Raw genomic sequence first — 23,919 nt, forward strand, 5'->3', positions numbered from 1 at the left:
TGCCCTCCTTCAAATACACCAGTTCTGAGACCTCCACCCCATCACCTCCCTCAACCTAAGGGCTGCCCAGATAAGAATACACTGAGGAGTAGACTCCTGCAGTTTACTATTTATTCACAATAATAGGGTGGCACTGGTGGAGGTTCTGGGCAGTTATAGACCCCTAAGCAGGGGGAGTACATGGAGGCGGGGTTCAAAGTTCCCCTCTCAGTGGGCCTTCACTGCCCACAGGAGTCATCTCAGCCCTGGGCCTGCAGGAGCTTCCAAAGCCAAGGGACACGGAGGGAGGTCAGGGGCTCAAGGGTGTGTGTAATTTGGAAAGTCGGGGCTTCTTCAGTTTTTAGGACTACACCCTCTTACCTCAATCATTGTGGGGTCTAATTTCAAAACTGTTCCAGCACTCCCCCAGCAGTCCAATGGTTAAGACTCCATGCTTCCATTGGAAGGGGCGTGTGTTTGATCCCTGGTTGGAGACTAAGATCCTGCATGCCATGCATGGCATTTAATTTAATGCCGGATTTAATTAAAAAAAAATAAAACAACAAAGACACGGACCAAGTGAAGCAACTGGTGCCTGATGAAGATTTGGGCCTGATGCCTGAAGTAGAAGGAGGGGTGGTGGGGAAAGGAGAGAGTTGGAGGGAAACCTGGGGTGGGGGAGGGTGGAGCATGGATCAGAAAGTAGACCACGGTGACTTGCAAAAGACAAAGAGAAGAAGGCCCCCAGCTTAACTCTCGGAAGTAGAAATGGGAACTTCCATCCCAGTGTCCATGCTCTTCTTGGGAATTTGTTCCCTGCTCCAGATTCTGGTGGGCATCTTGCGCCCCATAACCTGTCAAAGGAAGTGTCCAGAAGGGAGGATTTCACAACTAGAGGTCTTGTTTTGATGTTGGTGCCCCTCCTCCACCAATCAACCATTTGGGAAGAAAGGGGACCATTCCCTTCTCAGCTCAATGGGAGACCCAGGCTGCTAGAGTCTAACTCAGAACTTGCCTTTATTTTTTTCTGTGGGGTGCAGTGCAGCACCGCTGCAGGGCCAGACTGAGTCCATATCACACGCACAGACTCAGGCCCGAGCCCAGGCCCAGGCTCTGTACGGATGAGGGTGTGTTCACCTAAGCTATGTACACACCTGAGAGCCAGCCACACCTCTGGGAGCTGCACTCTCCAGAGCAAAGGCATCAAGCCTGGCTCACTCTGAGAACTGGGTCACCTCTGCATCTTTTCTTTGCAGGATTCTGGGCCAAGCCCGCCACACTGTCACCTGGGGACAATCATTGCCTGCAGGAAGAGGGGTGAAGGGAGAGAGGTCAGTGTGGACAGAGAGGGACAAAGTTGGGGGTTAGAAAGCACTGACTTCCCAGGTGACCCTCTCTTTCCTTGCTGTGTGTTGGCTGGCCAGCCAGCCTAGTACCCATCTGTGCACACCTGCCTCCAGCATATCTGAGCTGTGATGACCCTCTTACCCAACCATCCTGCAGAGCCAGATGTGGCTGCCAGCTCAGGCAGGCTCCACTGAGGCCCCTGCTCTTTGCCCTGCCCTGCCTGGGAGGCCCTGCCCTCCATCCTTCCCATGCAAAGAGAAGGCCAAAACAAGAAGAAAAATGTGTGTAAATTTCCCATCCAGGTTTTGGGAGCCCTCTTCAGATCCTGTTTCAGGAACACAGAGGTAAGCAGTCAAGGGGTCCCTTTTGGGGCTACTGTGAGCTTGCTCAATCCAAGATGTACCTCCCAACTCCAGGCACCTTGAGCAGACCCTTTCTGCAACCATTTCAAGAACGTTTGCAAAGCTTTTTGTCCAGTCAGCCCAAATGCTCCTGAAACACAGAACTGATCTATGCAACCTTTTCCCTGATTTTGTAACCAGAGTGCACGTGCCCACACCCACTCTCACACCTCCACCAAGTGTTCCCAAGAAGAATGCTGTCCACAGGGTAAGAGGCCACCTGGGGACCTCTTTTTTCTTTCTTTTCATTTCTAAAATTCACACCTAGTGTATCCAGTTAGGACAGTAGCACGTGGGCCACAGCTCCTCTTGGTGAAGTGGTCCTTGGATGGTCAAATATCTCCTAACTCGGTACAAATAACATACTCTTTCATTTTTCTCAGCCAGTCACTTCAGGAATACCTTGAAAATACTGCAGGTTCCATTCTAGACCACCACAGTAAAGTGAATACTGCAATAAAACAAATTCTTTGGTTTCCCAGAGCAGGTAAAAGTTATGTTTCCATGATACTGCTGCCTGCTGTGTTGCAATAGCATTGTCTAAATTAACAATGAAAACGCTGGCTTACAACTCAACATTCAAAAAATTAAGATCATGGCATCCAGTCCCATCACTTCATGGCAAATTGATGACGAAACAATGGAAACAGTGAGAGACTTTATTTTCTTGGGCTCCAAAATCACTGCATTGGTGTCTGCAGCCATGATTTAAAGACGCTTGCTCCTTGGAAGAAAAGTTATGACAAACCTAGACAGCATATTAAAAAGCAGAGATATTACTTTGCCAACAAAGGTCCGTCTAGTCAAAGCTATAGTTTTTCTAGTTGTCATGTATGGATGTGAGAGTTGGACTATAAAGAAAGCTGAGCACCGAACAGTTGATGCTTTTGAACTGTGGTGTTGGAGAAGACTCTTGACAATCCTTAGGACAGCAAGGAGATTCAACCAGTTCATCCTAAAGGAAATCAGTCCTGAATATTCATTGGAAGGACTGATGCTGAAGCTGAAACTCCAATACTTTGCCACCTGATGCGAAGAACTGAATGACTGGAAAAGACCCTGATGCTGGGAAAGATTGTGAAGGCAGTTGGAGAAGGGGACGACAAAGGAAAAGATGGTTGGATGGCATCACCAACTCGATGGACATGAGTTTGAGCAAGCTCCGGGAGTTGGTGATAAACAGGGAAGACAGGCGTGCTGCAGCCCATGAGGTCGCAAAGAGTCGGACATGACTGAGCAATTGAACCGAACTGGACTGAACAATGTACAAACCTTAATTAAAGAACACTGTATTGTTCATCATCTGAGCCTTCAGCAAGTCATAATCTTTTTGCAATAGCAATACCAAAAATCACACATTACCATAACAAACATAATAAAAGTTGAACTATTGCTGGAATTACCCACAGACACAATGTGAGCAAATGCTGCTGGAAAAAAATGGTACAATGAAAGGTTACCACAAACCTTCAATTTGCGAAAAATGCAGAATCTGTGAAGTGCAATAAAGCATAGCACACTAAAACAAGGTACTCTTGTGTTTGAGATACAATATTTGGCTTCCAAGTAAATCACACACACACACACACACACATTTTGGGGGAGAGTTTTATTAAAAATTAACAATGTCCCTGGCTAGCAAATAGCTCTTTGAACTTCTCAAGTTTTCTTGTCCCAGTCCCCTCCAGTGGATCTGGCAATTGCAAACTCCACAGTGAGGGGACGTAGAGAGGACCTGGCTGGGGGTGAAAGTCAGCCCTGATTCTCAGGGTGGACAGGGGCCTGGGCTTTACACATAGAGGTGTTGAGAGACCCAGTGTGGTCAGGGCCCAGGAATGGCACACAGAGCTGGGGAAGTGCCTGCAGGTGGAGAGGGTCTGGCAGAGCAGGCTTTCTGAAGAAGGGGTTTCCACCGGTGCAGATGAACCAGCCTAGTGCCAAAGGTTGGGGAGGAAGGGTCAGAGGACAGAATTCCATCCAGAAGAGGAAGAGCAAGAGCAACAACAGTGGACCTAAGAGAGGGCCGCTGGCTGACAGGGGTGTGGAGGGAAACGAAGAGATCAAAAAAGAGAAAGAGCAGATGGAGAGAGGAGAGCTCCCTGTCCACCGAGGTAACCTGGATTCTGGTGGCCACGGAAAAGTTTTGGGAATGAGAAGCCCAGCCGCCCACTGGTTACCTGGCTTCATCACTTCCTCTCTGTGTGACCCTTGGCAAGCTAATTAATCTCTCTGAGCCTTGGTTTCCTCATTTATAAGACAGGGATGATTAAAAAAAAAAAAAAAATCCCTGGGAGGATGACTGGAAGGGCTGGCGGAATGACCAAGCGGTAAGCGGGTGCTGGCACACCCTGCCCTCTCCGTAAAGGGGTGCCCCTTACTACCTTCTTTGGGAAGAGCTGGACACATCGCCTGGCGGCGGGTGATTCAGCTGGTAAAGTGGGTCAAATTAGCCGGAAGATTTTTCCATCCCAGATTCACACTTCCTGTGGAGACAGTTCCGAAAAGGGCAGGCGAAGGTGTTTGTAAACAATAAAAGTGCAATTCAAAGGTTGCCGCCGGCGACAACCAGCGAGGCTCCCGGCTGGAAGCTAGAGTCGTCTCTTCGCTTGGGGCACGGTCTGGATTGGGCAGATATGGACATCTTTCCAGTCTTCCCTCACTGTACAACACACACACAGCCCCTCTCACCCCCAACCACGTCCAGCAGCAACACCCAGGGTCTCTCTCGAGGGCATGCCACGTATATTCTCGGTGTCAACCAGCCGATGGAGCTGGAGGAGTGAGAGGAAGGCTGGGTACGGGGCTGAGGGCGGTAAGGGGCCTAGATGGATTCCAGCAGCTCCTGAGAGTGGGGGTCGCTGGCCGGGGAGGGGCGCAGAGAGTCCAGGAGGCCGGGACGGCCAGGTCCACAGCGCCGCCTTCCCGGAGGAAGGCGGGGGCGGGGAGGAGGGAGCTGGAGGAGGCGGAGAGCGGAGGAGGGCGGCGCGCTACGAGGTTATTTGTGGTTCGCTTTGATCCCGAGGGGGAACCTGAAACTCTCACATTCCTGGCATAGCAGCCGCCTCCGGCGCGGGCCGACCCTGGGGCTGCGCGCTGGGGCTGAGCCGCCAGAGCGTCGGCGCCTCAGCCGAGAGCACACCTCTGCCGCCGAGCTGAGCTGAGCCGGGCCGGGCCGTCGGATTTGACCGCTCGGAGCACTCGCGGGCCGCAGCGGTAAGAAAGGCCTCTTGGCGCTTCGGGGAGCGCACGGGGCCGCAGAGACGCGCTCCAGCCCGGCCTTTTCCGGGAGAGGGAGCAGAAGCAGAGCGGACCCTGAGTCCTCCAGGAGCGGTGCGCCTTTGCCCGCAACCGGCGGGGCGAGGACAGCTCCGTCCGGGGGCGCCTTGCAGGTCCCCTGGGAGCTCTCGCAGGCGGCGCGGGTCCGCTGGGGCTGAAGGAGGGGACAGCCCGTGGGCAGATAGGAGTGGGTGTCTGGGAGCGCGGATCTGGGAAGGAGGCGCCGCTTGGAGCTCAAGTTGCAGGGCCTGGGGGCTAATTTGGTTTGGTGTGTGTGTTGGGGCGGGGGGTGGGGGGTGTTACAGGTGTCTTTCCTCCCTAACTAGCCCAAGAATTCCTCTTTGTCTTCCTTGGAAAATCCTCTCCGGAGCCACGGTCTGGCTCTCACTTAGAAAGAATGCAGCCTGCCGTCCAGCCCGGTGACGTCAGCGCTGGGGCATTTGGAAAACAAAGAGGGCTCGGGAGGGAGGGGGGAGGCGGATCCACGACGCTTAAAGACCTCTCCGGACCACGGTTACCGTCGTACGCTCCAGGCGCTGCGGCGGCCGCAGGGTGCTCGTGGTCAGCCAGGAGTCCGGGTAGGGCGGGATCCCTGGCTGGGGTGCGATCTGACTTAAAGACCCTCGATTTGGTTCCTTGGGCCAGAGTGAGCCAAGGTAAAGGCCGGAGTTGTGTGGTTGCTTCGAAGCGGGTGTTTCGGAGAGCCCCGCGCGCTAGCGCAGCAGGGATGCACGATCCGGGTCGGGGGCGCGGATTTTAGTGACGGCTTAGCTGTGTGCATCTGAGAGATTTGACTGAGACAAACGAGGAATGAAAGGCGCGGAAAGTGTTCCCTGCTCCCAGGCACACTGTTGGGGGAGGAGGAGGGCTGGAATCTGTCCGGAAAACTGCATTCTCCGGTCCTTCTCGGCTGGAGTCAGCCCAGACAGTGTTTAAGTTAGGAAATGCCCCGTGGATGAAACGCTAGGGCCAACTGATTCCTGTTTGTTTTGCCTCGGGTAACTCTAGAGTCTTGCATCTTCTCTGTGAGTGTGTGTGTGTGCGCGCGCGCGTGCGCCCCGTGTATGTGTGTGCCCCCTGTGCATGTGTGTGTGGGGGTGGGGTGGGGAGGGATGATGGGGTCCCGGGAAGTCTGAACACCGAGATGTCCTCCAGACCCATCTCCCTCTCCCCAGTTCTGGGCAGCTGGGAGGAGGGAGTGGGTTGGGAATGGCTGCTCTGCCAGCCAGCCAAGCCCTAACTGGAGCCGGGCATTGGGGCTAGCTCTGTGGCAGAGGAGGGGCCACACTCCTCCCACTGTCCTCCTATATACACAGGACCTGTGGAGGTGTGGGTTTTGTTTGGTCTTCCCTGAATCCCAGTTTGGAGGTTTGTGTTGGAGAAGGCTGTGGAAAGGAAGCCAGGTGAGGCGGGCAGCCTTCCAGGCCATGAGCCACTGGGAGCGCAGGCTCAGAAGGGAACACCTCCCTCAGGAGACAGTCTCCCTGCAGCTTAGGAAGAGTCACCAGCCCCAGGTGCCTGCAGCTCCCGCACTCCTTCAGTCAACTCAAGCAGTCTTACCCATGTCAAGATGCTGAGTGCCCATCCTCTCGTACCTAGAGGACCATCAGGCACTTCCAAGGAGCAAGTGTGTGTGTGGCTGGGGTGGTGATCATAAAATCAGGGACAAACACCGTGCCACCCTTTCTTTCTCCTGGAGCACGTGCGCGCTGTCAGTGCACAGACTCTGTGCCTGGCCCACAAACCTTGATGGGTGGCACCTTTTCCCCTCCTTTTGCAAAACCACTCTTAGTGTAGTCTGTCTCATCTCTCATCCCTTATTCACCAATCCAGATGCATTTTCTCCTTCCTGTTCACCTTGCAGAGTGACTGCCAAGGTTATCCCATGACAGAGAGGGCTCAGCAGGGTAAAGGGTTGTGAGTTAGCTGTGCCAACGCCATGGTTCAGGCATGCTTCATGCTGTGGGGGCTGTTTGCCTAGGGCTTCTACCGGGCTGGTGCGTGCATGCATGCATGCTCAGTTGTGTCCAATTCTTTGCAACCCTGTGGATTGTAGCCCACCAGGCTCCTCTGTCCCTGGGATTTTTCAGGCAAGAATACTGGAGTGGGTTGCCATTTCCTACTCCAGGGAATCTTCCTAACTCAGGGATCCATCCCACGTCTCTTGTGTCTCCTGCATTAGCAGACAGATTCTTTACCACCTCTACTGGGCGGGACTCATGCTTTATCGCCTGTGATAAAGTAGAGGTGGTGCAGTGGTAAAATATCTGCCTGCTAATGCAGGAGACACAAGAGCTTAGTGTTTAAAGATGAACTAGGCCTGCCCTGGACTTACTTATCAGGCTCTCTGATGGGAAGCTGACTACAGGAGCCTGAGGTTCCTGGTATCTAGGTTCCTGGTATCTATCTCTAAGCACAGTAAGTCTCCATGAATGTGATTATAATGGCAGTCTTTTGCCAAGGATTTACAGCTCAGTGGGAGCTCAATAGCCATTGCCTCTTAATTCTCAACTCCATGAAGCTAGCATTGTTTCTGTGTTTCCGATGGAGAAACTGAGGCTCAGAAGTTAGGTGACTTGCCTTAATCAGTAGGTTGCAGCATTGGCAGTCTGACGGGCATGTGTGCCCCTCCATCGCCTTTCCCTTAACCAGACAGCAATGGAAAGTCCCCGTCTTTCCCATGTCCTCCCACTGAGTGCTCTTCTTTCTCTCCTCCTCAGGTGCTCTGGGGCCAGGTGCCACTGGCCTTTGTCCAGGTGGGTGTGTGCAAGCCCAGGGAGCATGAGGACGCTGGAAGACTCCTCAGGTACGGTCCTGCACCGCCTCATCCAGGAACAGCTGCGCTATGGCAACCTGACTGAGACCCGCACGCTGCTGGCCATCCAGCAACAGGCCCTGCGCGGTGGGGCCGGGGCTGGGGGCACAGGAAGCCCCCAGGCCCCCATGGAGATCATGGCACCAGAGGACAGTCAGGTGCTGCAGCAGGCCACGAGACAGGAACCCCAGGGCCAGGAGCACCAGGGCACCGAGACCCACCTGGCAGAGAACGGCCTCTACCGCCTGTGCCCGCAGCCAGGCAAGGGCGAGGAGCTGCCCACCTATGAGGAGGCCAAAGCCCACTCACAGTACTATGCCTCCCAGCAGGCGGGGCCCTGGCCACACGTGGGGGACCGGGATCCCCGTGGGCCCCCGGGAGGCAGCCGGAGGCAGGATGAGGCCCTGCGCGAGCTGAGGCACGGGCACGTGCGCTCCCTGAGCGAGCGACTCCTGCAGCTGTCCCTGGAGAGGAACGGGGCCCGCACCCCCAGCCACATGAGTGCCTCTCACAGCTTCCCCCAGCTGGCCCGCAACCAGCAGGGCCCCCCAGCCAGGGGCGCCCCCACTGCCGAGGGCCCGGAGCCGCGAGGACCTCCACCTCAGTACCCACACGTCATGCTAGCTCACGAGACCACCTCTGCCGTCACTGACCCGCGGTACCGTGCCCGTGGCAGTCCACACTTCCAGCATGCAGAAGTCAGGTAACTGCCCACCTTGGTCTTTAGGCTCTTGACTTCCTTCCAGTGTAGTTTTCCCAGGGTGAAGAGCCTCCAGGAGGCTGGTGAGCTCCAGAGGAAGGCCGATGATACCCTCTCCCTCCCAAGATGGGAGCTAATGCTGGAAGGAAAGAGGGATTTAGCCAGGGTCACGTGAGAACTTAGCAGCATCCCTTGCTTTAATTTGGAGACAGACACCATTGCTTAATTGGCTGTAGCCTTAAAGTAACTAGGGTCCTCAGAGGCTGTCAATTAGAGCAGGGGGCTAAAGGTTAGATTTCAGAAAGAACTTGCAAGGACTAGAGTTGGGAATCTTTCTCAAGTTAAGTGGGAAGAAGGTGGGACCTCCTCTGGAGGCTTCTAAAAACAGAAGAAGTCTTTTCTTCTTTGCTGTCCGTGATTTTGGGGAGGCATTCCTAAGTGGAGGCAAGGAAGAAAGGACCAGATGGCCTCCGTAGAGATCGCGCCTCTCCTACCCAGGGGCAGGAGCTACCCTGGCACTGCCATTCATTTCAGTTCATGTTCTTTTGTGTGGTCCATGGGGCAGGAGCCTGGGAGAAGGTTCTTGTTCCAGGTGAGCCCCTTTATGTGGAGGCTCCAGAGTAGCTGCGGGAGTAGGGAACTCAGCTTTTAATGCTGAGAGCGAAGGGAAGCCTTTAGAGGATGTGATTTGGAGTCCCTTTTCAAAAAGGTTCCTCTGTTGCTTGTAGAGAATGGATTCTAGGGGCATGAATGGAAGCAGGGATGCCCAGGAGGGGCAGGAAGCCCAGAGAGTTTTCAGAAATAAGGTTCCTAGAAATGAGGCTCTCGTTTGGCCCAGGGCCTTCTCCTGAGAAGCTGGCACACACCCTTTTCACACGCCCTTAATTCCCCCCGCCCCCCACCCCACACACAGGGGTCCAGGAAACCCCAGTGGAGGGGCCTGAAGCCTCTTAGACCCCCTTCCTCTGGTGCCCCAAGGTTCAAATCCGGTTTTCTTCATGCCTGCTGAGTCCTCGTTTAGTCACCTGCTTTGCAACCGTGCAGCCTTGCCCGGGAAAGATGCCTTTCTCTGCTCTCGAGAAATGAGTGACGTGATGGCTCTGGAATGGAGGTGCCAGAGGACTGAGCCTGTGGGGTTTTGCCAGCCTCAAGGCCCCCCTGCCTCACCTCCCTTCTCAGGGCTTGGTCCTGGAAGAGTTTCAGAAGCTGAGTCGTGGTTTCTTCTTTGGACCATGCTTATTGAGCCCTGTCAGGAAAAGATAATGTCGTGGAAAGGAAGTCGACTGTTTGCAGGAGAACAAAAAAAGTGTGTGTGTGTTGGGGGGGAGCAAGTGTGAAGGAAAGGAGGCTCTATTCTTTCTGAGAGCCCAGTCATCCCCAAAGAATGCCATTTGTGTCTGCCTGGCCGGGAGCAGGGGAGCGAGTTGGAGGGAACCACCCCGAGGTGCCACACTGAGCAGCACAGGGAGAGTTTGCAAATTGCAGTGGGGTGCCCTCTCAGCTCTCACTGGAAGCTCTACCTTGGGCAGGAAAAGAAATACATCTGCCAGCTTCTCCTTCAGCTAATCTGGTGAAGATTGTTTGCTGGGCGGGACTTAGCTTTGGGTCTAAGAAGAGCAGGGGAGCTGGAGTCAGGAGGGGGAAGGATGAAGGGGAGGGATGAGGGGAAGGGCAGGCATGGGTTCTGAGGCGATGGATTCGTCTGCGGCTTCTGGGACTTTGGAAAGCTCCTGGTGAAACTGAGGCAGTCTAGTTCTCTTACATCTGGAGCCACAGGGCCCCAGAAAAGCTGTGTGACCTCACATGCTCCTTCCCTTGACGTGGGACCTTGAGGGTGAAGACCATGACATGGGACCCCAGTACCAGAAGCCAGGAGAGCACTGTCCCTAACCTCAGGCTATTGTAATAGTTCACAGGTGGCTCCTTCACCCTGGATAATCCACTCTTTGGGTCACATTTACTCTTTAAGCAGAGAATAGGCTGTGGTCTCCACTAGAAGAGACAGAGGGTGGGCTGTCACTGTGGAGATGCCCACTGCAGGCCCAGCAATCTGCCAGGCAGATGTGGCCCTGACAACGTGCCTGAGGCTAGAGACTCTCACCCTCCTGACTGAGCATGGTCCCATGCACCACGGACTCAAACACTGGAGCCAGAATTTGAATGCCTGATCTGTCAGACTCTGGAGCCCAGACTCAGCCTGACATCTGTCTCACCACTCTAACCTTAGCCACAGTCTTCTAAAAATGTTTCTTCAAGGGGTGATGGGACTCAAAATAAGAGGGAGAAAAAGCAAGTGTGCTGCGTGGGCAGGTGTGCACAGAGGGCCTGACACCAGCAGTGGGAACAGACACAGGGTAGGGGGCCTGGAAGGTTGTGAGTTTCAGTCATGATGAGTGTGACCTCCAGATTCAAAAAGAGCTGCCTATGGCTGGGACTATTCAGGCTGATCCCCAAAGCATGGGCCACAGGAGGCTGGGCATGAAATAAGTGTGCTGATGGTAATGCCCTGCAGCCCTGCTTCCCTGGCCCTTGAGGGTCTTGGGGACACCACGTGGAAAGGCCTTCCCCAGAGGTCACTGCCTAATGCTGCAGGAAAGCTGTCTGCCCGGGAGGGCTGGGGCAATTCTCTGTGGCTCCGTGGGCTCTGAGGACCGTCTCTTCTGTCCCCTAGGATCCTGCAGGCCCAGGTGCCCCCTGTGTTCCTCCCGCAGCAGCAGCAGCAGTACCAATACTTGCAGCAGCCTCAGGAGCGCCACCCGCCCCCACACCTGGCCGCCCTCAGCCCTCCTGGGGTGGAGGGCCCGGCAAGCACCCAGGCCTCTTTGGCCACCTCGGGCAGCACCCATCTGGCTCAGATGGAGACTGTGCTAAGGGAGAACGCCAGGCTGCAGAGGGACAATGAGAGATTGCAGAGGGAGCTGGAGAGCACGGCGGAGAAGGCTGGCCGCATCGAGAAGGTAGGCCCTGCTGAGGCCTCAGAGAAGCAGGGTGGGCAAGAAGGGAACCCCAACAGGGCTGACCAGGGAGGGGGCTGTCAGAAGGGAGGCAGAGGAGTCTGAAGGCTGGTCTGGCTGGGCTTCTCAGCTGCCCCTCGGGGCCTCCCTCATCCCTCCTACACCCCTCCCTGGCTGACTCCAGACAGCTGGGGAGCAGCCGGCAGAGCAGGCCCAGAGCACGAGCAGTTGCTGCCCAGTGGTGGTTAGAAAGAGCCCATTCACCGACTCCCTCATGGTCGCACCCTTTCCCTGCACACGCCCCCTCCCGTGGACACCTCCCACAGAGAGCCCTTTGTATCCCCCACACAACAGCAAGTCTGTTCCAGGCCAGCCCTGGTCACAGGGAAAGCCCCTCCTCTTGGCAAAAAACGAGCGACTTATTGGAATCACAGGCCAGCTAGGAGCACGTGCGGAACCTGCCAGCTGCCAAGTGGGTGGGGCATCAGGGGCCAGGCTGGCCCTGTGGGGGGATGGCTGGAGAGGCACATACTCCAGGCAGCTCAGGCTGGATCTGGTGCTCCCTTCTTAGTGAAGGGGCACCAGCTGTGCACTCAGCCTTAGCAGGTAGCCTTAGGCTTTCTGTGACTGTCCCATGGTCTCCAAGATAGGTCCACTACCCTCCCCACCGCCCAGACCATGGTTGGAGCCTCAGTGCCTGATCCTGGTCCATTGTGCTCAAATTTCTCACTAGAAGCCAAACAAAAGGAAAATGCTTCTTTCTGGACACTAGGCACCAGGAAGCTGCCCTCGGTCACCCTGGAGGCAGCCCCTTCCAGAGAACGTGGCCTTGTGTTCACTCAGGACCTTGGGACAGTTGAAGGGACCCTGGGTTGCCTGTTCCAGCAGTTTGGTCCCTCTCTGGAGGCTACAGGCTGCAGCCTGTCCCACTCAGGCTAGGTGGGTTTTCTGCTGTGGCTTTGTATCTTCTCTCTCACCCTTTCTGATGGAGAGTCAGCGATCAGCCCTGGCCTAAGGAGGGGACTTTGATGCCATTGCCACCCCGGGAGCTCTTCCTTTTCTCCAGCTCTTCTCTCTGCCTCTTGCAGCTGGAGAGCGAAATCCAGAGGCTCTCCGAGGCCCACGAGAGCCTAACAAGGGCCTCTTCCAAGAGAGAGGCCCTGGAGAAGACCATGAGGAACAAGATGGACAGTGAGATGAGGCGGCTGCAGGACTTCAACCGGGATCTTAGAGGTGAGGACCGCTCATGCAGGTGGAGGGGCAGGGACCACCTATGGACAGCTTGATTCCACTGTTGTAGGACATCACTCAGAGTCTCTTGCCTTTGCAAAAACAGTACAAATCAATTCAAAGGGGACTAGGCTGAGACTCCTTGGGGGCCACCTTGATAGAGAGATGCTTGTCTCTGTGTTCTAGACCTTGGGGCCCCTCCTGGAGCTCTCACCCATGTGGCCCAGGGTGACTCGGGGCTTCCCTATGAGCCCACCCCCAGCTTGGAGAATGCAGCCTGACAGATAGTTCCCTGGTTGGGGGTGCACCACCTGTACTCAAACCTTTTTCCTTAAAACGTCTTTTCTTCATTTGAAACAGAAAGATTAGAATCTGCAAACCGCCGCCTGGCAAGCAAGTCGCAAGAGGCCCAGGCAGGCAGTCAGGACATGGTGGCCAAGCTGCTGGCTCAGAGTAAGTAGAGGGCCCACTCAGGAGCCCAAGCAGAGGTGTGGCTGGTGGAACCAGGACAGCTCCTCTTCTGCCAAAGCAGGGCTTGGAGTGTGGGTTTACTGAATGCCCACTATGCACCCATCCCTGGACTGGACTCGGGGGAGGGGCGGCTTCCCAAGGGGAGCGGGATCTGGTTCCCTGTGTACTGGGAAGATCAGTGGGTAGAGGGACAGCTGGGGAGATGTGCTGACCATCAGTTTGGTGTCCTTTAGAAGCAGTTGAGGAGAGCTGAGCACTCTGGAAACAGGTGGGATGAGAGAGAAGGTAGAGTCTGAGTCTCCCGGGGGGTGGACATGTGGAAAGCTGGGGAGCATGGTGAGGCTGGGCCATAACAAGTGTTGGCACCAGCCGAAAATGGAGCTTCATGAACAGGGCAGCCTAAAGAAGGAGGTCAGGAGGATCCCCTAAAAAGGATAGTCAAAGGCTTCTTGAAGAGCGGATGAGTTCATTGTTGACTGGCCCATGCACTCACTCATTTGTTCCCTAGCACAGCCGTGCCGAGCCCCTGGCAGGTGTGCAGCAGAGCAGGAACAGGTCAGGAAGGTGCCAGGATGAGGTCAAGAGAGGTGGGGAGCTTGAGGAAGGAGCAGGGTCTTCCCACCATGGATTCCAGGGAGCAAGCATGGCCTGGCCCTGGAGGACAGTGATGGGGGGGGGCGGGGTTCCCCAGCACCCTAAGAGAGAGGTTTTGTGGGGTGGTAGGTGAAGCAGCAGCAGGATAGTTCCAGTGGAGGTGGAAGCAGTTTGAAGGAAGGGGGAACAAAGGAAGCCACCAACTCAATAGTAGGAAGAAGCTGTAGCTATCAGAGAGGCGGTTATTGATAAGCTCCTCCTGTATGCGCTTACTGCCTGCTATAGTGATGTTTGAGTGTTTGCAAGGAGTGCACTGGGCCAGCTGGTGTCTGGGCAAGGGTGCCTTCTAGGAAGGAGGAACCCCTCCAAAAGCTTACTGAGCCTAAGCTAGATGGTTGGAGGTGTCTGGAAGCAGAGAAGCAACTTGAAGCTGCTCTGGCTAGCAGCACCTACCTCGTTCAAGCAGGGCTCAGGCCTGGACAGGGTGGCCCCCAGTGGTGAAGGGCTGAGGGTTGAGGATGGGCAGGAGGTAGCAGAAGATGACTGAGGTCTCTGGGAGAGAGGAGATGGTGGTAAGGGCTGGGGAGTGGGGATAGCCCTGGGGGGGTCTCCTCATTGTCGGGAGAGGATGGGTTGCAGGAAAGGGGCAGAATGGGGCCAGGCTTTGCCAAAGAAAGGAAGTCACGGCGGGTTCCTGGGAGCAGGCAGGGGAGGGGCCCGGGGCTGGCCAGCCTGGAGGCGTTTCCGCTCCCTGGGGAGTGAGGCTGTTCTTGGCTCTGGGCTGGAGCCATTAATCTCGTAGCGGCGGGTGACCTGGATGCCGGGCATTCCTGAGCCCGGGCTGTTCCGCTGCGCGCGCCTCCCCCTCCCCCCACACTCCTGCCTGCGCCCCGCCCGCCACGCTGCGGGAGGAGGGACAGTGGGACAAAGGGACTGGGACTTGCTGGTGGGGCCTCGCTTCCCCCATGGAAGGCCTCCTGCTCCCTCCACTGCTCCCCAGCCCATGGCCCCACTCTGTGTCTCCCGAATCTGCCCCCACCCCAGCCTGGAGGCGGCGGCACCCAACCCCCAGAGTTTTATCTTGGTGGCTGGGGATGGCCAAGGTCTCAAGCCTCCGAGCTCTACCAGGGCCTTCAAAGTCAAAGTGTTAGTTGCTCAGTCGCTTATGACTATTTGCGATCCCATAGACTGTAGCCAGCCAGGCTCTTCTGTCCATGGGATTTCCCAGGCAAGAATAATGGAGTGGGTTGCCATTCCTTCTCCAGGGCACCTTCCTGACTCAGGGATCAAACTTGAGTCTCCTGCATTTTAGGCTGATTCTTTACTGTCCGAACCACCAGGGAAGCCACCAGGGCATTAGAGGTGTGCAAAGCAGCAGGAACCTTCTGGAAACCAAAGGCTGGGTCCTTGATACCCTCCCCAAGGGCTGAGGAAAGCCAAACTACCCTTCCTTGCTCCTGACATCCAGAAGCAAGAATCCTCAGGAAACCAGAATCCTCAGAGAAAATGTCTGTGGTTGAGCTCACCTTTTTTCCAGAGTCAGTGCTTGTAGGAGAGCGTGGCCCCTATCACCAGTGCTGTTTGCTTTCCTACTAGGCAAGCAGTACAGACTCCCAGCTCTGGTCAGGCCCTGCCCACCCTGGGCATCTGGCCATGAGTCCTGAGGCCTGGTTCTCCCAGCCGAGTCCCCCTTGGGCAGTTTCTTCTCACCCGAACCCCAGATTCTGAGGCTGTAAGATGGGACCATCTAAGACTGGGATGAGCTGCCAGCCTCCGGCTAACTCTATAAGCTGTCCATCTCTGTGAAGCCTCTCAGGACAGGGCCATTGTCTCTGGGTCCAAAGTCCCAGTCAGCACTCCTGCCTGCCCCCTCCACCCCATTCAGGTGTCAGGCCAGCTCAGGATGAGAGGCCCAGTGTTACTGAGTTTCACTAACTTTTCCCTTCACCCCAAAGAATGAGGTGGGCCTGGGCCCAGCCTTCAAAAATTCACAGTGAACCAGAGCTGACCTGGGTGGGCCTCCTTCTCTGCCCCAGGGCCTGTAATTCTCTTCTGTTCCAGAGTCTATACTGTCCTCTCTGATAGGTATTTAGCCACACGTGGCCCAAAGATTAAAATTAATTAAAATGAAATAAAATGAAAAATTTGACTCCTCCTGGCACTAGCCACATTGCAAGTGCTCACTGGCCACATGTGCCTAGTGGCTGCTGCCCTGCTTGGCACAGTGTAGAGCAAGTCCGTTACAGCAGAAAATTCCACTCTGCTCTGACAGTGCTGCTCTAGAGATGGTGCCTTTGAGTCCATCAGGCAGGCCCCATGACAGGTCCCCCTCTGCCTTCCAGCAAGGCAGGCAGCCTGCACACTAGGGGTGGGGGTGGGGGTGCCTGGTTTCACAGAATAAGCTCTGAGGCCTCTGACTACAAGGGCCTCACGCCATAGCCAAGCAGCCTGGTTCTTCAGAGGCAGGCTAACTTTGATCCCCGCCTGGTAGCACCATTCACCTCCTATGATTCCTCCTCTTTAAGGTGGGGATCACAGATCCCGGACTGTCATTGGAGGCTTCAGGGGAATCAGATGTGTAGATGCCTGACGCCTGGGGCAGCACACGGTGCTTCTTCCACTTGGATGATGACCACGTGACAGTCCACCTGCGCCTCTGTTTTCTCATCTGGAGATGGGCATTGCGGTTCCTGCCTGCCCAGTCTCTAGTATCACTATGAGCCTGGAGGGAAGTTGTGAATGTGTTTTGGAGACGGTGACACCCAGCGCAGGTGGACAGTATCTCGGGCTCTCTCCTGGCAAGGCCGTGTCCCAGCAGAGGAGCAGTGTGGCCCAGTCATCACTGCAAGGGCCCCGGTCTGACATTCCCGTTTGCTCAGGCCTTAGCCTGAACTTCAGTTTCCTGGCCCATACAATGGGGTTAATAAGGGTACCTAACTCCTGTGTTACTGAGAAGATGCGGTCAAGCTTGAGCAGCGGTCAGCACAGAGCGTGGCACATGGTGGATGCTCTGTGGGGCAGTGAGGGAGCTGCCGTCCCTGACCGGGCCCCTCCCTCTCTCGCTGCAGGCTATGAGCAGCAGCAGGAGCAGGAGAAGCTAGAGCGGGAGATGGCACTGCTGCGCGGAGCCATCGAGGACCAGCGGCGGCGGGCCGAGCTGCTGGAGCAGGCCCTGAGCAATGCGCAGGGCCGTGCGGCAAGAGCTGAGGAGGAGCTGCGGAAGAAGCAGGCCTACGTGGAGAAGGTGGAGCGGCTACAGCAGGCCCTGGGGCAGCTGCAGGCTGCCTGCGAGAAGCGTGAGCAGCTGGAGCTACGTCTGCGGACGCGCCTGGAGCAAGAACTCAAGGCCCTTCGTGCACAGCAGGTGAGCTGGGAAGACCCCAGGAGCCCCTGTTGAGATCCAGGCCAAGCCCTCTTGGAAAGTTAGGACCACCTGGGCCAATCTTGCGGAAGTCCCCTCCTGGCCCATCAGTCTCAGCAGAGGCCTTGCCTCTTGGCCAGGTGCCGACCTCAGGGACTCAAGCCTTGGGCCTCTATCCTCAGCAGCAGCCGGGATTGGCGCCCTTGGACTTTGTCCCTTTCTCTGGAGAAAGTCTCTTAGGAGCTGTGATGGAGGGGACTAGCCAGCTCTTACATGTCTCCCTGAGATCGGGGGTGGGGAAGATAGTCGCCCAGATCCTGGGCCTTTATCCTCACTTTGGTCTGTGTAAATAGCTCTCGTGTTTACAGACCAGATAGAGTTCTGTCTCCACTCCTAGCCTCACCCTTCCCACAGAGGTAGGGTGACCAGAGCTCCTGGATTGCCGGCGTCCGTCCTAGTTTATACCAGTTTTCCCGTGTCATTAAGTCACCCCTTCCCCAGTTTGGAGGACAATGTATATGGTCACTATGCAAAAGCAAACCCAATCTCCTCTGCACCCTTGGCCACAGGATTTGGGGCAAGGCTGTGGGGCCCTGTGGCTCCCCTTTGTCTCCGGCTGGAAGCAGGCTATGCAGAGTGCGTGATGCCAGCTGACCAAGCACTGGCCTCAGTGAGATTCCTCACATGGCAGTGAGGATCTGCGGCCAACACACGCCACCCTCCACCCCTGATCACGATACCCCTCTCTCTGCAGAGACAGGCAGGCACCCCCGGAGGTGGCGGTGGCAGTGGTGGGACCCCAGAGCTCAGCGCACTGCGGCTGTCAGAGCAGTTGCGGGAGAAGGAGGAGCAGGTGCTGGCACTGGAAGCTGACATGACCAAGTGGGAACAGAAGTACTTGGAGGAACGTGCCATGAGGCAGTTCGCCATGGATGCGGCCGCCACGGCCGCCGCCCAGCGTGACACCACTCTCATCCGGCACTCGCCCCAGCCCTCGCCCAGCAGCAGCTTCAATGAGGGCCTGCTCACCGGCGGCCACAGGCATCAGGAGATGGAAAGCAGGTTGGACACTGCAGGCCGGGTACCTGGGGCAGGGGGTGGGAGTAGGGTGGGATTTGTCCAGCCCTTGCCTGGGCCTTAGGTCTTCCCTGGTGGCTCAGACGGTTAAGAGTCTGCCTGCAGTGCAGGAGACTGGGGTTCAATCCCTGGGTTTTGAAGATCCCCTGGAGAAAGAAGGAAATGGCAACCCACTCTGGTATTCTGGCCTAGAGAATTCCATGGACAGAGGAGCCTGGCAGGCTACAGTCCATGGGGTCACAGAGTTGGACACGACTGAGTGCCTTCATTTCTTTTCTTTGCCTGGTCCTTAATCCATGATAAACACCCCTCACTCCGCCCAGCCTAACAATCCCTCCTACTTCTGAGCTGACCCCCTGCTTTCGGCCCAGCTGGCATTACAGGCTATTCTTTCTCAGAGGTGCCAACTGAGTCGTTGGTTTGCCCAGGAGACTCCACTCTTGGATGATACCCAAGGCTCCAGGAGTCTACCTGCTCCCTCACTCCCACCATGTAAATCAGAGAATTAGACTTTCCTACCGTACATGCCAGGTACCACCCCAGAATGAATGTGGCCTAGGCCCCTGGCCTGCGGGGAGCTGGTATTTTCTCTCCAGAGACAACTCAGAGGCCCCACAAGATTTCCATTTGACTTCTTCCTGGCTCAAAAACACAAGCAATCGACTTAGCTCCCTTGATCAACAGCCCTGGGGATGGCCCTCCAGGACAGGGTTTGTGCCACTACCGTCATCACATGAACCCAGAACCTACCCCTGGGTTTGCCAGTGTGGGAGCGGCCCAGCCTCTCATGCACTGGTAGTTTTCAAAGCATCCCATTGCAGAGCTCTGATGGCACTTCTGAAGGCCCCATCCTGGCCCCTACTGCAAGGCCAGGAGACCCCAGCCTGGCTTTAAGGAAGGCTTTCCCTCCAACTTCCACGAGGCGGGGAGGGCAGAGGCCACAGGATCTGTGGGTCTGAAGATGTAAACATGGCCTCTCACCCCTCAGGTTAAAGGTGCTCCATGCTCAGATCCTGGAGAAGGATGCCGTGATCAAGGTCCTTCAGCAGCGCTCCAGGAAAGACCCTGGCAAGGTCACCCCGGGCTCCCTGAGGCCTGCCAAGTCAGTGCCATCTATCTTCGTGGCTGCAGCAGCGGGGACCCAGGGCTGGCAAGGACACTCCTCCAGCGAGCGGCAGGTGGATGCCTCTGCCCAACTGGCTGCAGGTGAGAGGAGGTGGGTGGGCAGCAGAGCCTAGGTTGTTCTCAGGCCTTTCCTTCCAGAACTGAAGCTTGGAGGAGCTAGGCGTCCCAACTCCTCACCCAGGGGAGCCGGCTTACACTCTGGCTCTAGTGACCTTGTAGCCCGCAGCTGTCCCCTGGTGTGACAAGGCAGGCTTTAGCCCCCGTTTCTGGAAATTCCACCACCCTGGTCCCAGCCACTCACTATCAAAGTTAAAATAAGCTTCCCCTGCAGAGGTACCTTCTGGGCCAGCACTTCCACTTCTCCTCCTAAGCAGACGCCACAGAAATAGAGGAATCCTTACTGTTTTAAGATTTATTTAATCTACAACCTTTTAAGAAAGCTTCTTCCACTCCAAGCTTTTGGAACCCAATCCTGTTTGGAAACAGGAGTGTAATCAAAGTTCTTGCAAATCAAGAGCAACTAGCATCCCCAGGAGGTGTCTGTCGTTAAGTTAGGGTATTCTTCATGGGGGCTACAAATTGTGGACAGGGCAGCAACTGAAACTCCTGCCTTCCTAGCAGACAGGGCCCCGCTGGAGGAGCCTGTGGCTGTGGCTCCCCTCGCTGCCCATACCAAACATGGGAGCAGGGATGGGAGCACCCAGACTGATGGCCCCCCGGACAGCCTGGAGCCTGACAGCCTTTTGGGGTGCAGCAGTGGCCAGAGAACAGCTTCACTGGGTAAGTCTCCTCCAACTTTTGTGGGGCACTGAGGGCACCCTGGGGTGTGAATCCCACCCCGACTCATTGCCCACACTCCACGGGGTCCCTGCACAGGGAGGGTGAGCAGAATGTGGGACCTACCTCAGTACCGGGGGGGAGAGCTGGTGGATATAGGAGTAGGAGAACTGGAAACCCTAATTACAAACAGATCTACCTGGGAAGCCCTTTATCTCCTCTTAAGAAGTCTTCCTTAAACATCTTTAATGGCCAATCTGAGCAATTAAGATAGTGGAGCTTGGCACTCCCAAATTAGAAGACTTTGTTTTAAGAGTCCCGGAAGGAGAAATTTAAGAAGATGCCATTGAATGTGTTTGCTCTCTTTCACATTAACCTTTGCATAGTTGCCTATCCCTCACTGGCTCAGAAAACCACAGGCATGAAAAGAATGTGGCAGCCTCCCTCCCTCAGGGCTCTCCACCCTCCCTCCAAGCCCTCCAACCAGTTCCTAGTTTTAAATATTTGCGTCTTCCACTGGGGAGGCTGGTGGTCTGGATGGAGAGCTGGGGACTGGTTGGGCAAGTTATGGGGACCTGGGCAGCGGAGGTGGGAAAAGCTGGTGAAGACAGAACCTATCTTTAAAATGTTAAAAGCTGGTGAAGACAGAGCCTATCTTTAAAATGTTACCAGATTTAAAAGGGCAGTCTAGTAACCCTCGTTGCCCTGTGCCTGGCCTCTTATCTCTCCAGATTCTATTGCTACATCCAGAGTCCAGGACTTTTCCGACATGGTGGAGATATTGATCTGAAGGAGGTGGTGCCGTGGGGACTCTGAACCATTTCCTGCTGCCCTCTGCCACACGGCCATTCCATCAGGATGCTGCATGGGAGAGGGGAACTGTGAGCACCCGTCCCCCCAGAAGACCCTGTTCCTTAGCCCCATGCTCCTCCTGGGCCTATGCAGCATGAGGACTGGGCCTTTACCTGGCTTGCTGCCAGGGTAGCAATTGAAAGCTCAGAAGGGAGTAGTGCACCCACACTGCGCACTTGGGCAGGGAGGGAGGGGATGTGTTGATTTGGCGGCTGATTTCCCAGGATGGCTGCCCATGGACTCCAGGTGGACTGGTTTAATAGGCCTGGCTCAGTGTGGTCCCTCCAACTCCATCTGCTCCTCAGCTCCTCACTGCCTCCTGGGGATCACCCAGACCTGAATCTTGGCGGCCTGTTGAGCGTGTGAGTCCTGCAGAGGCCACAGCGTCACCCGCACTGTGGAGAGGACTGGGATGTGCCGTGCAGTTTGTACATAATTCCCTTTCTTGTGAAACAGAAGATTGAAGTGGGCTGCTTCAGATTCACCCCTCATTCCGTGCTCCCAGCCCTGCTGCCTCGGTTCCTCCCAGCTATCTCCCCTTCTCAAGTCCTTGGTCCATGGATTTTGTTACTGCTTGATCCACGGGATACTGGCTGCTTTTTCCCCATCTTGAGCCCTGTTTGAAATGCCCAAGGGGCCTCACCACCACCAGCCTCTTGAAACGGCTCCACAGCTCCTGTCCCTGGGACATCTCGTCAGTTTGGTTATGAACCCTGAGCTAGATGAAGTCCGCCACCACAGATCTGCATGGTGGGCTTCCCAGCACCAGTTCTCTGAAAGGAAACTGGAGAGATGGCCTTGTTCTCATCAGAGTCTTTGTTCCCCCTGGAGGCACTGGGAGAGGGAGCTATGCTGGTGAAAACTAGTCCATGAGCTGTAAGACATGACTCAGATGGTCCTCTGAATGGAGCCCCTGTCACAGCATGGCGCCCTGAGGCTGGCTCCTCAAGCGCCAGTGCGCAGCACCCTGAAACAGGGCCAGCGCTTGGGAACTGGAGTGAAGTGTCCGAGGGCAGCCTGCCAGTAGCAGTGACTTTTACTTCTGGTCTTAAAGAGTCTCCCAACTCAGCCCCATGAGTGACTGGTGGGTTTTAGTGGTTTGTCTCGGCTGTTTTTAGTTCTCCTTGAGTCTTTGTTTTTGTTTTTCTTTTACTGTTTTTAGGTTTTTGTATGTGTTATTTTATTGCTATGGTTCCTCAAGTTTCCTTTTTAAACATTCGCATTTGCTGGACAATTGCATATTTTTTTAAAATCCCCCTACCCCTCTGTAAAACTGAAAAATGCATTTGGTTCATGTGCATTGTTTACAAAACAAAAAGAAAAAAAGAGAGAAAAAGGCAAAAAAATATTGTGAAAGAAAAAAAAAACAACTTAATATATTTTGGATTAATATTTGGTATTTCTTTTTAAAGTATTTTTTTGTGCTGTGAACATTTTCTGCCAAAGACCATGATGTGTGTCTGTATGTTTAAGTTATCGTGAATATTTAAAATGTAAACATGGCTGTTTCGTTATGCCACCCTGTACCAGGATTGCTGCTGCATTCCACTGGGTATAACAGTATTTTAATTAAAAATTTTTTTTTTTTTTTAATTAAAAGCACTGTGTTTGTACAAGTGAGAGACTGCACTGAGGGGTAAAGGAGAGAGGGAAGGGACTTCGGGAGGGGGCTCCCATGTCAGTCACTGGACCACTCTCAACATCGAGCTGCACCCCCTACTCGTCCACGCTGTGCTCCTGGGTGCCTTGGTTCTTAACCTGACCAGAGTATGTCCATAGGCCGCCAGCTCAGTAACTGCTGTCTCTCATAAGAGAGGAGTGAAGGGTGCTGGTTTCCATTTTCTGGTAGTGGGAAACCTTGGGGCAAGGCAGGTCCCTCCTTAATTGCAAAGCTTGGAGGATACACAGTGTAATCTCTTCAAGGATCCAAAATTCCTGTAAATTTTGTGAGGCTGCATGAAGAGGAGGGTTGGAATGAGGGTATGGTTGGCTTTCCACTTTCCAGAGAACATTTCTTTCAGTCTGGGAGGGTCCGGCAGAGGGGCACCCTCCTCAGGTAGCTTTGTCCTAAACAGCTTTGTTTGGCCATATGCTGTGGTTACTCCACAGTAGGCCAAGGTGTCCGAAGGTGGCTGTATCCTTCCCTCCCCCCACCCAGCACAGAGTCCTTGTCTAGGACCAGTGAAGAGACAGCATTCTTTGCTGTGTGTACACTGGCAGAGGGTCTTCATGTGCATGACATAGTTTGGGGCACTGCCTCCTTCCCAAGCTGTGGCATTACCACTCCTGCCCCAGGCCCAGCAAAGCATACCACTCCAATCCACAAAAGAAAACCATCCTTGTATCAGAAACAAAGCCCCTTCCTCTGTGGGCCGGTTGGCACACTAAGGTTCCCCACCAGGATGTGGGCTGGCAGGCAATGGGCAGCCAGACAGGCCAGTGATGGGAACAGTCACTGCCATGGCCATGAGTGAAGTATTTTCAGGGTAGGTGTAGGGACTCGGCAGCCATGTTGTTTTTGGTTTTTGTTTTTTTTTTTTTTAATTGGAGGATAATTGCTTTACCATGTTGTGCTAGTTTCTGCCATACAACACGAATCAGCTTTCAGTTCACTTTAGTTCAGTCGCTCTGCTGCTGCTGCTAAGTCGCTTCAGTCGTGTCTGACTCTGTGTGACCTAATGGACGGCAGCCCACCAGGCTTCCCCGTCTTTGGGATTCTCCAGGCAAGAACACTGGAGTGGGTTGCCATTTCCTTCTCTAATGCATGAAAGTGAAAAGTGAAAGTGAAGTCGCTCAGTCGTGTACGACTCTTAGCGACCCCATGGACTGTAGCCTACCAGGCTCCTCTGTCCATGGGATTTTCCAGGCAAGAGTACTGGAGTGGGGTGCCATTGCCTTCTCCGGTTCAGTCGCTCAGTTGTGTACAACTCTTTGCGACCCCATGGACTGCAGCACGCCAG

At 54.9% G+C, this 23,919-nt stretch overlaps 1 protein-coding gene across 4 annotated transcripts; it reads left to right on the top strand.

The window, feature by feature from the left end:
• Window positions 1-4,733: 4,733 nt before the first annotated feature.
• AMOTL2 (angiomotin like 2) lies at window positions 4,734-22,548 on the top strand. 4 transcript variants are annotated; one of them, XM_005907842.3, is made up of 10 exons: window positions 4,734-4,940; window positions 7,724-8,521; window positions 11,190-11,475; window positions 12,561-12,705; window positions 13,063-13,155; window positions 16,836-17,131; window positions 17,883-18,190; window positions 19,194-19,411; window positions 19,949-20,110; window positions 20,839-22,548. In XM_005907842.3, the coding sequence occupies exons 2-10, from the start codon at window positions 7,785-7,787 to the stop codon at window positions 20,895-20,897; spliced, it is 2,304 nt and encodes a 767-aa protein (XP_005907904.2). In that variant the 5' UTR covers window positions 4,734-4,940; window positions 7,724-7,784; the 3' UTR covers window positions 20,898-22,548. The 4 variants fall into 4 exon arrangements, with proteins under 4 accessions (XP_005907904.2, XP_070232181.1, XP_070232180.1 ...); XM_070376080.1 differs by having other exon boundaries at window positions 4,735-4,940; window positions 19,952-20,110; XM_070376079.1 differs by lacking the exon at window positions 4,734-4,940 and adding an exon at window positions 5,498-5,581.
• The last annotated feature ends 1,371 nt before the right edge of the window (window positions 22,549-23,919 follow it).

The sequence above is a fragment of the Bos mutus genome, chromosome 1 (genome assembly GCF_027580195.1).
Source record: "Bos mutus isolate GX-2022 chromosome 1, NWIPB_WYAK_1.1, whole genome shotgun sequence".
In the NCBI taxonomy this organism is placed as follows: Eukaryota; Metazoa; Chordata; class Mammalia; order Artiodactyla; family Bovidae; genus Bos; species Bos mutus.